The sequence below is a fragment of the Alosa pseudoharengus genome, unplaced genomic scaffold (genome assembly GCF_046254945.1).
Source record: "Alosa pseudoharengus isolate Yale_2024_CS ecotype anadromous, Long Island Sound unplaced genomic scaffold, YU_APseudo_1.1 YU_APseudo_1.1_scf_10, whole genome shotgun sequence".
In the NCBI taxonomy this organism is placed as follows: domain Eukaryota; kingdom Metazoa; phylum Chordata; class Actinopteri; order Clupeiformes; family Clupeidae; genus Alosa; species Alosa pseudoharengus.
The window spans coordinates 27810042-27827673 of NW_027468565.1; the positions used below are offsets into that span (position 1 = coordinate 27810042).

Consider the following 17632-nt stretch of genomic DNA (forward strand, 5'->3'; position numbering starts at 1 on the left):
ATGTCGCAATACGCCACCTGCTGGTAGAAAACGTATGATGCAAGACTCCTCTCCAAGCGCTAGAGATTGTTTCCCCACTGTGTAAATCTAATTCTTTATTGATTGAGAAACTTAAAATCTGTAATGATTTCAAGTTTTAAACAATTAGTTAATCAGTCAGTGTCCCCCTGGAACAGAGATATTTCAAATGATTGTTAAGTACATTTGTGCTTAGATTCATTAAATTACATGTATTCATTTAGCACACACTGTTGTCCAAAGTGACTTACAAATGTCAACTATCATATTACAAGGGATCACATTGTCCCTGGAGCAACTTGGGGTTAAGTGCCTTGCCCAAGGGCACAGAGGTGGAAGCCAGGAATTGAACCCACAACTTTCAGGCTACTGTACGCTAGCCCAGCTCCTTAAACACTATACACTACGACCGCCTCAGGGATAGATAAGGGGTTTGCTTACAATCACAACTCAATTTACAAATAAAGGAACTCTAAAGCACTAAAAACATTTTAATATCTTAGTGTAGTGTAAATATTAATAACTTCGTAACTTCTTTAATGTGCTGAATATAAAAATATACAAAAAGCATTAACAGAATTAAAACATTATATTTCTGAATTTAGTATTTGGACTTTATTGTCTATTTTCCAGGCTTGGGTAACAAACATTTTCAAGGCAGCTTGTGGGTTACAATTTCAACATAGATCACATTTTCCTCACTGCCATAGAAGGTAGAAAAATAAATAACTGTTGATGAAAAGTCATTGGCAATGTCCCCCATGTGATCAAAAAGTTGAAAGTAAAATTTAAATTTTAGGAGTATGCTTTAGGATACAGATCATTCAAAGGGTTTTTGTTTGTAGCACACATAATGATGCAGTTAACACAAAAATATTGACAAATGCAAGAAATCAATAACCATTTCTTTTAAAACATAAAAAAATCCAACTCCCATTGGTACACACAAAAGACACAAACTTTGATTTCCTGAGCTATCTCTTAGCCTTTGAATAATGTAGTTGAATTATCACGCACTGCAGATAAAACACACACACATTTCCTGAGATATCTCAGTCTGGTTTGATCCAAAATAGTCAAAAATATATAAATACTCATATGGAAACATTCTCAATGGCAAATGCATGCATCTGACGATAAGGGAATGTTTATGTGTCTTACAATCAGATGGGGATAGTGACATCTTTAAATCCATCTGATTTACAATGATAGGACATATTAATACCAACATTATTGTAATAACTAAGAACAGTACAGTGAATAGCACAAGCCAACTATGCTACCTTAACATGATAGGGAAGATTTCCTTAAAACACAGGAAATGTTATTCATTTTACTTTTACGTTTCATCATGTTTTGTACACTATACTCATAGAACATATTACATTTCAGAATAAAGCAAAACAAAGGAATGTGAAGATATCAAAAACATTAAAATGTCTTTTCTTTTTTTACATCTGAATTAAACAGTTTCATTAAAAAAAGAGAGGACAAAGTAAGAAAGTAATTCTGTTGATTTCAGTCAGCTGTGCCCAATCAAAGGCACATTTCAAAAGATAGAAACAAAACCTGTTTTTGAAAGTTACATGAAACAGATGCTGCTTATTCAACATGTGTGACTCTGGGATATTTTATTTTTGGCCGGTGACCAACCCTGACATTTTATTAAGGCTATACTGGTGCTATTTGATTTAACTATTGACTCTTAGTGACATCCACATAGTGTTAAATGGCATTCTGACTGATAAACCTGTTACAACAACTCAGGAAACTTTATGGTATATGTATATATACAGTAGCTTACATATATATTCATGGGATTATATTTTTAGCACACACAATTTGTTACCCCCACATGGCTATCAGTATCAATTCTAGGACATATGAGGAGTGCATACACTTTTTAAAAGTCTTCGGTTAGGTTAAACATAGCTTTTTTTAATGTCTCCACAGGTTATAGCAAAGATGACAGATTAAAGGGCAATTTTAGATGTTAACACTAAAGACTGGGTTATTGGTTAAAGCTAAGCACTAACATAAATATTCAGTTATTCATAAATCTAGACTTCTAAAAGAAAGTATCAGAAAGAGCAACATTATGTTTAAAATTGGGAGAGATATGGATATTATACAGCAGCTGATCTATCATGGAAAATGTTCTCCCCAAAGCAAGCAGTAACGAGTAATACTTCATCGCCACTACTCTGGAAAATCGGGCCCAGTTCAAATTGACCTCACAACTTCCTGCCAGCCCTTTGGGATGGATTACCAGCCGCCACTGGAGAAGGACTTCCTGTCTGTGGTTTGCAATCGCATACTCTGCAGATATTTCTTCAGTGCCATCAGTCAGTCCAGTGAATGTAAGCGAGAATTTCAGTTGTGTTGGCAATACTACCACCCATAGCCTAAGGATACAAAAGTCATATCGCAAGACAAAGCAAATATTGTACATTTGTAGAAAAATAAAACAAAAAAGCACTAAAATGGCACCGTGCCCATTTAATATATATAGGAGTTAATTCAAATATTAAATGTGAATTTGATTTCTGTACACATATATACTTTAGCAATTTAGAACTAATACTAAAATATGCTTTTAGAGCTTTAAAACAAGATAATACTAAAAGAGCACATTTGGATAGTTCATTGTAGGAACAAACCTAAAGAGAGTTTCAAACACAACATGTGTTTATGTCCGACATGTCCTACAATAAATAGAGTAAAATCAAACAAAACTTGCATGTAGCTTTACTTTGCCTTCTTTCTTTTAAGTCTTGTGGAATTCTGCAGCATGCCAACAACCTGAGAATAGACAGCTGCAGATTTTTCCTTTTTCGTTTTCAGATAAAGAGCAAATATGATCTATCATCTGGCAAACTGCTTTAGCAAATGTCATTTCAAATGGCTGGCGGAGGAGATTCAACAAGCCCTATGCCAGGCTCAACAGTGAGTGTACTGAGCAGTACAATTTGTTTATTCGTGGGGAACTCTCATACCCAGTACTGATTTTTTTTCAGGGCAGGGTTTGTTGTCCGGCAGTGCTGCAGCAATTCAGGATCGGCCTCCTTTCCGTCCATGCTGGACATGGGAATGTTATTGGCTGGATCTGTTTTCCTAAATGTCTCCTGACTGACTTCACCGTTTTTGGGCTTGGTGGCAACCGTCTGGACGTTGTGTTTCCCCGTCTTGTTCCTGCGCACCAGATAGTACGCCAGAACAGCGGCTAGAATCAGAAGCAGGAGGATGATCAATATTGGTATGAGGATTGACCACAGGTTGCCCCGCCGGGACACCATTGGGGTCTTGCGTGACCCTGGATTTGGGGAGGCTGTAGTTTGGCCCATCCCATAAGGCCAGTTTCCCCGCCGGCCTGGGGATACACCATTCTTTTCTGGTAATGTTGGGGTTTTTACAACTGTTGCTCCATATACACCTTTGGGACTGTAGGGGGCAGTAGTGAACGACAGGACACACTCAGCAGGCGGGACCCCATGAGCTTTAAGAAGCAAGCGGGCCTCATCCTTCGCATCAGCATCTGCCTGTTTGCCGGTGTTGTTCAAGATCTCCAGGGCAACGAGTCCGTCGTCCAAATCCTTTTGAGTGAACGTGTCCACAGGCTTGCCCTCCCCCTCTCCTTTCATTCTGACAAACCGTGCTGACTTTGGCTTCTGGATGACCGTGAATGTTGGGAGGGTCTTTGCCTTGTTGGCAAGCGGAGTGGCATCCAGCAGCTGCCCATCAACCAGGACAGTAGCGCCTCTGGGAAGAAGAGGATCCTTTGCTATCTTCGCCAGTGGTTTCACTGTGATGTTCAGGACAGAAGAAACGTTGGCAGCTCTGCTCCGTGCCAGGAAGAGAATGCTGTCCCGTGGTGACGTAGATGTCACAAACCGTACACTCACCCGACCCTCACTGATTTGCTTTTGAGTGAAGGCATGGGTTGTTTGCCTGTCCACCATCAAGGCAGCATACTTAGGTGTGCTGGTGATTTTGTAGAGGACTTCCTCCTCAATGGGCCCGCCAGTACTGGCCCTCAGCATGGATTCAGTGATGGGGGTTTGATCATCTCCCTGCAACACATAGATCTCCTGGGGCTTGGTCAGCACCAGTGTGTGGGCCAGAATGCCAATATGGAGCGTGTATGGTGTGGTGTGATGCTTTCCATCTGTGACGGTGAATTCCATAAAACCTTGTGAGAGGCTCCCGTCACTTACAAATGCCACTCGTTCAGCATTAATGTCCTCCTGGGTGAACTCCTTGATTTGTTGGTTGGTGTCCGCGTTGATGAGCTGGCCGTTGGCGGGGCTTTTCAGGACCTTGAAGCGCACCTCATCAGGGGTGCTGTCCTCATCGATGGTGTTGAGGTACTGCTTGGAGAGGACCTCAGTGGAACCCTGTAGAACCTCCAACAGCAGGTCCAGGCTGACGAGCTCCGGAGGGCTGGAGTCGCGTGGTCGGACGTTCAGGCGGAAGATCTCCTCCATAACCAGAGCGGACTGCTGTGGGCTAGAGGGGCCCCTGCCGTGGGGGTTGAGCCAGGCACGGAAGGAGAAGCTGTCAGAGGGGGCGCCAGAGTCATCGTGCTGATACTCTAGAGCATCGCTGTCCACGTCCTCCTGGTGAAAGTACGGGGCGTCTTGTGTGATGTCCACACCGGCCAGTGTGAGCCGGCCATGAGTGGGGAACTCCTTCACTTTGTACAACACATCCTGGGTGTCGTGCTCGGACTCGGGAAGGCTGGCCAGCAGGTTGGAGGCATCCAATCGGGATCTGTCTATGACCCTACTCTGGCCTTGGACTACATCTAAACCTGGAAACACAATAGACACAAACATTACCCCAAATATCTTCCTGCACATCAGTGACAACAGTTCATGCATCATCAAATAGCTACATATGAAATGGCTAACAACAGTCCTCTTTACTGGTGGTGTTGTGCTTCGTAGTTGAGATTTAGGCCTTAAGAGTTTAATGTATTAATCATTTGTCAATGAGTTTGCATCAGAGATGAACAGAATGGCATATCATGTCAAACCTTTATTCTTCCAGAGCTGAGATGAAACATTGTGATCGGCGGCGGAGAAAGACACAGTGATGGGTAGGAGGACGGTCGGGAGCGAGGGTGATGACGACTGCAGCTGCAGCGAGTCACGTACGACCCAGAAGGGTTCCTCGGGCATCTGGTGTTCATAGTAGATGTTTCCAGCTTCCAGCTGAGCAGCGGGGGGGAAACAAACACTTTCATTAGCTCAGCAGCTGTGTCCACATCATTTGGGATGCACTCCTATTTATATCAAAACAATTTGCAAAGGACACCCATATGGCAGGTGTCAACATGTTCCAAACAAGGGATCATTCTGTGTCAGCTATTAGCTGAAAAAGAGCACATTTTGATCCATTAGTCTGATAAACAGAATTGATGGTACATTCTTCTTGGCCTGAAATATTTCCAGGCATATCGGAGGATGACGACAATCACCAGGTAATTATGTCAGGATTCAGGATTGGTAAACAAGTTGAACTGAGGGCTGTTTGTTTTCAGAAGGGCGCCCTAGCTTGCAATTACTCGAGCTGAACTCAGTATACAGTGCTGTGCCGAGACGGGGAAGGAGTCATTTATATGGTCACCGACATCCAGCTACTTTATTTCCAGACCACACTGCTGTAGAGTGCTCTAACTCAGGGGTGCTAATGTGTGATGGTGTTTGCTGAAATGGAAGATGCTCAGTGTTGGACAAGACTACTAACAAGACTTAATCACTAAACACTTATGAGATATCTGTATTCCTATGATGAGATTTCTGGAAACCTCTCAATGAGGACAAATGATTCCTTTGTCCTGAATGTACTCGGCGCAATGTATTAAATATGCAACAAGGTGGTGCTGTGGGTACTGTGCCACTGGATAGGGTTGTTTTGGGGGCCTCTAGGGTGCCTAATGAACAACGGAAAACCAATATCAGGTGAACACACCTCCTCATTGTCTTCGTTGGCTTAAAATGCAGAATGCACTAACATATTCAAAGATATCATTATTGCTCATATAAGCCTGTAATAACAGTTGTTGCATTACTTATTTAATGTGTTCATCTGAAAGGAAACCTTAGTTATTTTCTAATATACACCCTTATATTAGGATTGTTATTGGGATAGTGATTCACAGCTGAATTGCATTGCTTCCAGTTTAACATGCTCAAAGTTAACAGAATTTTTCACCATTATTTTTCTCTCTCTCTACATGGTGACTCAGAGCCCTCACCTCTGCTTGTGAGAAGGTTGTTATCTCTTCGAACTGGTTTCTCTGGATTTGCCTGATGAGTCTTCCTCGCCGAGGTGATTTCTGCAGTGAGTACCTGATTTCATCTCCATCCTCATCAGTGGAAGCCTTCAACATGGCACTGCTGATTGTCTGTTTTGTCCCTGCGAGAATAATAAAAAATAATGTTTTTTCCCCCTTTAATAACCAATGTTGGGCGAAATGTAAATCAGGATAGGCAGTTAAAGGTGTCTCATTCTGAGTCTCAGCAGTTGGCATTATTATTTGCCATCAGCTAATTTTGGGTTGCATGATCGCCACAGTCTGTCACATGATGGTGTGCATGCTCCCCACGAGCAACACACCTGGGAACACCATGAGTTCCTCTCCTGTTTCCACGGTGATGGTTGGTTGCTTGGCGGTGACCTCAAAGTGATAAAGTGGCGATGTGTGTTCTCCATCCGTCACGGTAAACTTGAAGCTTCCGGACTCAGAGCCTGAGAGTCAGAGAGAGAGAGAGAGAGAGAAAGTGAGAGAAAGAGACAGAGAGAAAAAAGAGAAAGAGAGAGAGAGTGCTGTCAATTAGAGAAATGCACTAGGATCCACACTGCATGGTCCTTTATCACTGAAAGCCAGGCATGGCAGCCCATAATGTCAGCATACAGGCTTACAGGAGGCCTGAAACAAATAGCACGGGATGCTGTGGAGTAACCTATCATGAGATGGCAGGCCTGGTGCTGTGCGCTTATTGCAGGAAATGATGATAACATATACCCACACTCTGAGCTAGCTAGAGCTCTAAGGAATATCTCCCAGAGGATTTCAGACTAAGTCTGCTTGAGGTGTGTAGACTATGCTATACCTTCATGAATGAAAATGATCTCGCCGTTGTCGATTTGTGCCTGAGTGAAGTTGTCAATGCTTTCATCAGGAGTTATTTTCAGAGCCACCATCCCATTAGTGAGTGCTTCAACGGAATAAATCAATTCATCTTTTGGCGTGTCCACATCCTGGGTATTCAGCTCTCTGTTGGTGATAACAGCCTCTTCGCCAACAACAACCTGAGAAAGAACAACGGTACAAAAAACACACAAAAACATAGTTATGAAAACACAAAAGCGTTTTGTTATTGGAGAGAAACTGTTTTGTTTTTTTTGTGTCTGGCAAAGTGGCTTGACTTGTTATCTGAAGACCAAGCTAAGTGCATATGGGGATTACCCTCTCAGGGCAGAGGTTTAATAGACTTCTTACAGCCGTGTTGCTGAAAGGAACATTAATTGAAAGAAATGGACCAGATGTCTTGAAAGACACTCTAAGATGGGCAGAATCAGTTGGGAAAAGTCAGGCTTGCCGTGAAAGGCATATATTGATTTGTTCAGAGCTGTTCTCTGTGCTGCCTCCATCAAGACTCTCCAGACGGGGGAAAAAAAGGACTGCCGGGGAAATTCAGAGAGCAGAGTGGCGTCCCAGATAAGCCAGGGCTATTATTCTGTCTCCTCCCGGCATGTGGAGTGCTAGAATATGCAACCTGCAAAGCCACCCAGGTGCCTGGCCAGCTCGTTGTTGTCTAGTGACAGTGGCAAATGCTGCCATATCTCTACCACTCTCCTGTGGCTTTACTAAATCAGACAGCCACACCAAATACGTCATATGGTGAGAGTGAGCGGGTGAGTAAGTTAGACAATGTCCACCAGATGGCAACATCGGTCCATTGCTACAGTCTTATTCAGGCCCATGCTGAGGCAAAGGCTCGCAACACAATCACTCTGTAAATTGTGCAGGAAATTGATAATTCATGTTGTAATCAATGTGCTATACAAACAAAATTGATCACAAGCTGTGTGGCAAATTCTATTTAGTCCTGAACAGTCAGTAATATCTCACTCGGGGGCATCTCGGGAGATGTGTCGAAACATCATGCATGATGTTAAAAATAGTCTTCACAGGGTACACTTTACGATTTTAGCAGAACTAGAGAGCGCAGGGAGCAGGGGCATATGCTAAGCCCTAATGAGTCTTTGCTACAGGCTCCGAGTTTTAATAGACAGCAGCTGTGGACGTGGCTAGCTAGGATCTGTGGTGATCAGTTTCTGTCACGGCTGTGTTATTCATCAAGTGTGATCATCTCTGCTGTAGGTCAGCATGTTCACACTTCCTGCCTTAAATCAGACATAGGACAGTGTAGGGTCCAAGAGAGAGAGAGAGAGAGAGAAAGAAACAGACAAAGAGAGAGATAAAGAGACAGAGAAAGAGGGAGATAAAGAGACAGAGACAGAGAGACATTGATAAAGAGACAGAGAGAGAGAGGAGGATAAAGAGATAGAGAGAGAGAGAGAGAGAGAGAGAGAGAGAGAGAGAGAGAGAGAGAGAGATACATGTAAAGAGACAGAGAGGACAGAGCTGCGTGAATGTGGCCTGTATGCAAAAGGAAGATGTATCATTAAATTCCATTTTGTGGGAATGAGGCTGAGGCTTGGATTGGTTGGCTCTCACAGCTGCCCTAGAAGTAGAATTCCAGCCACAGTCATGGTTTTCCAAAAATATGTGTTACCAAGGAGACCCAAACCCACAAAGTCCAAAAAGCTGAATGATACATTTGGTTTCTAGTTAGGTGTACATATTTAATGTTTTCCTAACAAGATTTGTACTCTAGAGTTGACTTTGGTTGTTTTTGGAATTCAGAGACAAAAAAGGTCCAAGAAATGACGTTACCTCTATTCCAGTATTGCGCTCAAGACGTGGTGGTTCATCATTTACAGGGATAATGGTGACACCAAAAGTGATGGGGAAGCTTCTTCTGGTGTTCTCAAAGTCAGATGCAGTGAGAGTAAAGCTGTCTTCTGTGGTCTCTGTGCTGTCATGCAGGTAGTAGACAACCTTCCTCTTCACCTTAAGTTGACAAGACAAAAACAAATTAAAGAAAGTTAGGTTGAACTGTTATTATAAGACATCACATGTTCCAGCTGTCAGTCACATATGATACAGGGTCTGTGGCTGATACATTCCGCTCGCAGAGACACAATGCGTGTTGTGTGCTATATGTTCTATAATATAAAATACTCATTAAGTGAGCCACACTTTTGTTTACGATGCCCTAATGACTAGCAAAGGGAGTTCAACATCATACCCAGGGCAATTTAAAAAATAACATTCACAATAAGCTCTGTGGTATGGGGGGGCTGGGGGGGGGTAAAGTTTTATTGACTAAAGGTGTTATGTCAGCGGTCATCAGCAATGACATGAGGACGAACAAACGACGCTTCTATCCTTACTCTGTGATTTATCACATTTAATTTAGTGTGCCTCTTGCTTGAGTGATATTGCCCGAGGTCATGTGCACAGATGAGGAGAGCAGTCAGCAGGCCCCAACACTCTCACAGTGCAGAATTAATTGGCTCCAGATGAGTGTAACCGGACTCAGAGAAAAGCATAACACCCCCGATTGTAGAATAGCAGCTCACAATCTGATCAGGAATAAAAATAAATATTCTAACATAAATTCAGCTTGTGAGCTTGTTAACATTATGAAAGATGTTAGGGTACATGAAATGGAAGATGTTAAGCTATGTTTCAAAAGCTTGTTTCTTACAAAAGTAATAATACGTTTAAACACTTTGTAGATCATTCATAAAAACTATGACTATGTAGATATGTATAATCAAATAAAAAGTGTTACCACTTTCAAGTTTAGGCTGTTAAGGGTTCGTTAATAGCCATAATTGTTACGGTCTGCATCTATAACATGGCAAAATATGATGCCATGAAATACTTGACCCTTATCGAATACTCAACCCTTAACACCCTGTTGATGATGGATGAATGGATGATGGCTATAAATAAATATGGTCCTACTATCTTTCTCTGATGAACAACAAAGCAAAGTGAGCAAAAAGCAGTCTGTGAGACTGTGAACCACCCAGTTCTACAGTATGTTTGTCCAACAGCGTCTTAAATGCAGTGCGAACGCACAAAGTGTGCATTTCCTGCATCACACTTCTACTGTAGAGCTTACTGAGCTCCACTGCAGCCCCTCATTGCACGAGAACAGTCTGGCTGCATGAAAGGGAACCCCGCTCCCACATGAGTTGAGAGTGGGGAAAAGCTGAGAGAGATGTCCGATAATGAGCGCGCTACATCCGTCTTTAATTTCGGGAACAATTATACTCTCATTCCAGTGCTGTGCGTGCCCGCAGTCTGCAGCTTTATGCGTCAATGTGGAAGTAATTTAGGGAACTGCTGTGCTTTGTCCCCTTGTACTGTAGTCTACGTCTGGTTGCATAACCTGCAGAAATACACAGAGCACTGAAAGTTCCCGCTTCGCACATCGGAGCAAGTCTTATTCATAACTCGAGAGATAATGATATGTCCAGAGTCTCCGTATAACATCTGAATTGGTTCCTATCCCTGATTTTTTTTCCCTGCCTTGACTAATCAGATTTAGCTGAATCATGGCTCTAGCATGTGGGTTCTATTAGTTCAAATGAAGCTCACAGTGATTCCTTTGAGAGAATGCGTCTGGCATTGCGCGGGAAGGCCGTGCGCACATGCGTTATTATAGAAATATATGGCCCAGTTTATTTTGGCTCCAGGCGGACGAGGAGCACTGTCAGATTTTCCACCGTGCGGCCGAGAGGGAGGACAGGAGAGGAGAAGAGGGCAGGACTACATGATCAAGTCCACGCTGGAGTGACTAACAACCTCCACTAGGCTCTAGTGCACACAGGGCCCCATGACGCTTTTCCACCAGTGCACACTTTGTACCCTTTTCATTCTTTCCAGGCTCCTCACTGACTTCTGAAACCACAGCAGTAGTAAATATGGTCATGTATTATATGCCTTCTATGTTCTGAGCACATTTTCCAGCAAGATATCACTCAGAACCAGGGGTATACTGTAGATGACTATATGATGAGTTTGTTACAGATGCTACCTTTTTCCACATTTTTCCCAGAAAAGGGAAAAGGGATGGAAAAGACTGGTTGGTATTACATGGGACTTGTAATTATGTATATGAATGGTATTTTTTTGCTTGTGTGTCCTTAAATTACAGCCAGGGTGGAGATGGAATATGTTTTATTTTAGGCTATAACGTACACTATCTGTCAAGTCCTTTCAAACTGAATTTTGAGCTAATTTTGAAAGAAAAGGAGGGTGACAGTAGACAGTAGACAATAGAGGAAGAGATATCAGTAACTACTGGACTTACCTCATCCCAAGTAAAGGAGGACAGCTCAAAATCATCCCCCTCCAGGTAACGAATGTCTCCGTGCTCAGGAGGTTCCTCCACTATGAAGTCAATATTGTTCATCCGGTAGAAGGCATGCGATATGTTCAGCAGCTCCTGGGACAGTGCAACAGCCCCACCTTCCCTTACAGTGAAGTTGAAGGTTTGAACTGGGATGAGCCGTGGGACGATGTTGACGTGCACCTCCAAGTCCTCCACTGAGGTGAAGCCATTGCTGACATCAACGCTGAAGACATCAGTCCCCTGAACTGGGGTGGACACGTAGAGGATGCGGCCCTTATTAAGGTCCTCCTGGGTGAAGGCTTGGATGTAATCCAGCACTGGGGATGCTGTGCTCTCTGAGTCCTTGTTCATCTTCACTACGTGTCCCAGTTGTGGGTATTGTTTAATGGTGAACACCATTTCAGTTGGCAGGATGTCAGGTTGTTCTACCTGTAGGGAGTAAAGCAATGTATTCAGTGATGTCACTTCCTCATTCTGTCTATAAACATTCTGAGTGTACAGTCCACCTGAAAGTGCACTATTCATGAGACATCTCCCTGCTGAAAAAAACAGCCTGACCAGCTTAAGGTGGTTTGCTGGTTGAGCAGCTTGTTAACTAGCTTGTTTGAACAACCACCCTTGTGTGACCAGCTAGATACCAGCAAAAACATACCTTCAACTGGTTTACCCAGCTTACGATATGGTTCAGCTGGTTTTGCTTGTCGTACCACCTCAAGCTGGTCATTGCAGCTAGTGTTGCTGGTCTTACATTGCTGGTTTAACTGGCCATGCCAGCAGTTGGTCATTCTAGCACCAACAATGTTAAGCTTGGCAGGCTGGTCACCAGCATGGGCATGGCCATGTTACACCAACTGTATACCACATGACAGGCTGGTCACACACCAGCATGACCAGCTTCCTCAGATGGTCATGCCAGCATGTTCACCTGGTGGCCCAACCAGCTACACCAGCAAGAGCTGGAAGAAAACCAGCAAAGACCAGCTAAAACTATTTAAAACTAGCTACCAGCATACAGTAAACATAGCAAAACAACATAGCTGTTTTTTTGTCATAGCAGCTTGAGTCATCAGCATTCTCGTACACTATGCATGTTTAGGTATTCTTGGCGACTGTAGAGCTCCCTCTAGAGTCGTGATGTATTTATATGTTACTCTGCTGTTGTAAATAGCAAACTTCTCGTGACTTATCCCCCCTGTACACAATGCAAATGCTTTTCTTGTGGATCTCCAAAGAGTTATATAAACTGACAAGGTAATGTTTCACAATTCTCGCGAGATTTAGTGGGGTGCCACTTTTGGAAGTTGCATGGCTGGTTTTCTCAGTAGGGACTGGCTACGTCTATGCTGTGTATAGCTATGCTAGGTGAACGTTTGTAGGGTAGGGGGGCAGGGGATCATGTAAACAGCTCTCTCAATGCATTAGACCAAATAATCCATTTTGACATTGTGGGTAACCATTGATTGCTCTCTTTAGATGAGGTGCTGTATCGCCACAAAATAAGAAATATTATGTGAGTGACTAGTCAGTTGGAGGTAAGTCATCGTAGAGTATCACACTGGTAAATACTTGAAAGTAAGTAAGTATATGTTTAAAGCAGGATTGCACAATTATGGTGCACAGCAGGTCTAATGTGTTTACTACCCTGTGATCCATCTAAGGATTGTGAAGCTGTGATGTGTCTTTTTGATCTAGTGGCATGATGTAATTTTTTTTGTCAATGAAAGCGACTCTCAGAGCTTCATTTAGATATGTGTCAGTTCTTCATCCCCTCAGTTAAAATGTGTCTTTGTTTATATAGTCTTCTTTGATTAATAAAAGACAATGGTAGGCAGAGAGATTCATGAAATGACATCTCAAACGAACTTTGAACATATGATGATGAAGGGCTTTGTTTCAAAGATCCTGTCATTTGGCTAAACACAGTGTTTTTCACATTTTGCAGACTATAGTCTGTAACAAATTAATTTAAGACACACATTGCAGAAAAACACATTATTGCTGTTTTCATGTGTGGAGTTAATTAGTGTTTGATTTAAAAAAAAAAACATAGGAACACACCCATGACACTTCAGTGGTCTAAAATAGGCCCTCCCAGCACAGACAGTGTATTGCCATTCAGCATTCATCATGATGTTTTAGGATTTGTCAATGAGTGGAGTGCACATCTACAAAGTTTAAACAGGTGCTGGGTATAAGGCTTAGCCGACAATTACCCGCACCCTGTTCTATAAGCTCCCGGAGTGATTTATTAACAACGATACCCGCACACGTTACCGTATACTGAAAAATAAAAAGATACCCGCACACTGTTCTATAAGCTCCCAGAGTGATTTATTAACAACGATACCCGTACACGTTACCGTAGCAACGTTTCAGCCAGAGGTGACGAAGACCTCTGGTCGAAACGTTGTTAATAAACCACTCTGGGAGCTTATAGAACAGTGTGCGGGTATCTTTTTATTTTTCAGTTTTAGGATTTGTGTCATTGAAAAAAATATTTTCATGTAAAATATATGAAAATGCAACAAGAAATTTTACCTTCAAATGATCTTGGTCTATTACTGTATGTTCTCCCTCATATGAGACGATCCTCTGATTATTGATCACTTTTGGTTCAGACAAGTAGCCTTGTTTGAATATTTTGATCCTGAATATTCCATCTTCGGAATGTTCTTTACATCTAACTGTGAAGCTAAAAGAGTCTTTTGACTTTAGACTGTAGTCATGGTGTTCATATGACACCACACCCTTCTTCAGATCCTTTTGTGTGAATTGCGAGGCCTCAATTCCACTGACGATGATCCTCCCATCACTTGGTGGCACTGTCACCTCGTATATGATTTCACTGCCATCTTGGATGTCCACATTAGTGTCGGCACTAAGCAAAGTAGTGTTAAGTGTTTTTGTACTGCCGTGATCCATGACTGCGATGCTGTTGTTCACCACCTGAAGGTACGGATCCCCAGCTTGAATTTCAAGCAAGGCTGTCGTCTTGTGCAAACCGTCAGATATCCGAAGTTGGAACCTCTCATGGTCTGCCCCGTGATGAACAAAGAGGACTTTGTGGTCCCTCAGGTCAGCTTGAGTGAAACGGTACAGGGCCTGGGAGGGATCTGCAGCAGAGACGATGTTGCCGGACAAAATTCCCATACGTGCGTACACCAGCTGAGTATCGTTGAAGTCCGAATCGCTGTCGCCAAACAGGATGTCATCTGTGGTCAACAACCTCTGTCCGTTCCGCACCACATTGAAGGTCTTGTCAATGACGCGTTGTGGCACATGATCATTTTTCGACTGGATTGATATTCTGAAAGTACCACCCAAAGACTCCACTCTGTCAGTGCTCACACTGCCCTCTGTCTGCTCGTATGCCTGGAAGGTGAAGTAATCATCTCCTGTTTCTGATCCATCATGTTTGTAAATGAGCCTGTTGAGGAGCAGGTCTTCATTACTGAACACTGTCACTGCGCCTTCAAACCTTGGCTGACCTGGGGGAGACTCTCGAAAGATGTAACCATGCTGTGGGCTTTGCAAAATTTTGTACACATAGTCTGGTGAGTTCGGTGTCTCAATCCAGAGATATTCTTTATTTAAGATGTTTTCCCCTCCCTCAAGGATGGTAAGGCGCTCATTAGTTAAAACTGGAGTGTTCGAGTCGGCCAGAATTTTAATTGGGAATGTGTACATGGGAGAATACTGATTGTCTGCTAACACTTTAAACTGAAATTGGTCCTGCGCATCGACCTCTCTTTGGACTTTGGGGCTGTAGCTTATGTGAGCACTTGACAGTTCTTGCTGAGTAAATGTATCACCCTCCCCAAGTTCTCTGCCTTGTGACTGTAGAGTCCCCAGGATTGGAGGCTTCACAAGAATATATTGTATTGAATCTGGTTCCAAGGATGTTCCTGTCACTGTTGCCTGAAGTTCTGCTTGTGAAATAACTCTCTGTTGCCCTGCCTCAACCTCCAGTGGAGCCATGTTTTCCACCTTCACTTTAGCAGGTGTGATCTTGATTAGAAAGCTGTTGTCTGTCAGTGACTGTTGTCCAAGATGGACATTAAATTGAACATACTCAGCCACTGTGTCCTCCTGATCACTTGTGTCTGTGCTGACGTACCTTAAATGGTTTTGTTCCAAATCTGACTGTCGGAAATATGTCACCTTCCTTGGCACATCACCAGCTGTGGTTAACTGCAGCTCACCATATCTCAGTGGCTGAGTGATATTGTATAAAACATCTCCATTCCTGGGAGTGACAAAAACAGCCAATTGTTGTATACCAATGGTAGAATGACCACCTTGGGATATAAGAAGGCCTGTGTTGGTCACAAGTTTGATTTGTGGTTGTGTCACAGATAGCTTAAATGTGGTGGGTTCACTAGAAGACTGACCATCTGATACCATTAATTTCAGTCCCGCCCCACGCCCTCCTTTATGTACATAATAAATGAGTCCATCCTTTAACTGTCGACAGGTGAACTGACTGATGCTCTCTCCAGGGTGCTCCACGTTCTCTAGATATCCCTCTGGTGTATTTGACTCGGACATCACACGAACAACCAAGTCATCACAACGAGTATCTGAATCAACAATCTTTATGAGGTTGGGGCTCAATCGGGTGCGTCCGTTTTCAGTGATAGCGATGTCTCCACCACTCAGCTGGGGCATGTCATTGACGGGGAGGATTTCCACTGGAAGGACATACTGCCAAGCGGTTTTTAGGCAGTCTGGAAGGTAGCCACTGCTATGGGCTACCACTTCCAGCTGAATCTGGTCACCGTACTTCTCATTTCCGTCATGAAGATACTTAATCTTCTTACTGGCCACATCCAGGAGAGTAAATTTTTTTGTCCGTCTGCTATTGATGTTCATATCCACTAATCCGTACCATGGATCATTTTGAAGAGTGAAAATAATCTGAGATTGCCGAATGCCAGCTGCAGCTATGTCAAAGGTTGGGTGTAGATTGTTAATGTCTAGGTAGGCTTCACCTCCTTCAGGGACAAGTAAAGCTGTGACATCAAGAAGCTTTGTGACATTTTGGAAGACTTCTGGCATGTCATTAGTTGGGTAACAATGTCTATCCTCAGGAATTACATCAACATATCGAATTCGTACTGGGGCAGTGGTTGTGGGTGTCTCAAACTCATCATAACTTGAGTAATCATAGTCCTCCCCCTCACACTTGACATGCACATCTTTAGTGACCAATGCATCTTGAAGGCTTTTGTCTTTTTCATTCACTTTAATTTCTCCCATACATCCAATGAATGATTCTGACGTGACTTCTTCTTCCATCCGTGACAAGTAGTTTGCCTCTCTAAATACATCTTTCATCTTGCCTGGAATTCCTCCTAAATACAGATTGCCAATCAAGTCCAATGTCTCTGTCCCACCAATGGTAAGAGAGACAGACTGACTGTCCACATTCATTTCAAACTTGTCAGAGTCAACCGTAACCTTGATTCTGTGCCACTGATCGTCATCCAACTGAACCTTCAGATTGTCAAGTGCCAGAATGCCATTGCCTAAGTCCACCACCCCTTTCAAATACCCGCCCACCACTCCAAGAGCTATGAAGTCTGACTCTCGTCCGGGATGAAAGATCAAGAGAGCGTCTTCAATCGTGGTCTTCATCAACAGTTCAAGAGTGTGAATGGCACTGCTAGTCCTGACCCACGTGGGTAGGGAGACGAAAGAGTCAGGGCTGATGAAGCTTATAGCCTCCCCATCGGCAGCTTCAAACTCATCACTGCAGATCTCTTTTGTGTCTTGACAGTCTGTGGTTTCAGAGGCAAGTATATCAAACTGATGGGACTCAAACTTGACATCAGTAATGCAGCCTCGGAATGGAGGGACAGCGTGGTTGAGATATGACACATCCAAGTCGTCTTTGCCTCCGAGGAAAACACCAACGTCGATGTTAAGGTCATCTTCACCTTCCGGTACATCAGTGTCAGTGGTAAACAGGTCATCAACTGCCATTGTGAATTTGGATTCTTTCAGCGAGATGGATACATGGTGGTCCAAAAGATTGTTTAGCTGAAGACCCTGTGATGTTGAAAGGACTATCTCTCCAGCTCCCATATTCATTCTTGCCTGCAAACAAA

At 43.1% G+C, this 17632-nt stretch overlaps 1 protein-coding gene across 1 annotated transcript in view; it reads right to left on the reverse strand.

Annotated features, from left to right (window-relative positions):
- Positions 1–614: 614 nt before the first annotated feature.
- Positions 615–17632, reverse strand: part of cspg4 (chondroitin sulfate proteoglycan 4) — a 41552-nt gene continuing 24534 nt past the window's right edge. Inside the window, exons 3-10 of the mRNA XM_076269394.1 lie at positions 14061–17621; positions 11481–11951; positions 8987–9163; positions 7137–7335; positions 6640–6771; positions 6278–6438; positions 5054–5231; positions 615–4828 (exon numbers count right to left, since the gene is read on the reverse strand). Coding sequence (XP_076125509.1) covers positions 3009–4828; positions 5054–5231; positions 6278–6438; positions 6640–6771; positions 7137–7335; positions 8987–9163; positions 11481–11951; positions 14061–17621 — 6699 coding nt within the window. The 3' untranslated portion in view covers positions 615–3008. The remainder of the gene's footprint in view (positions 4829–5053; positions 5232–6277; positions 6439–6639; positions 6772–7136; positions 7336–8986; positions 9164–11480; positions 11952–14060; positions 17622–17632) is intronic.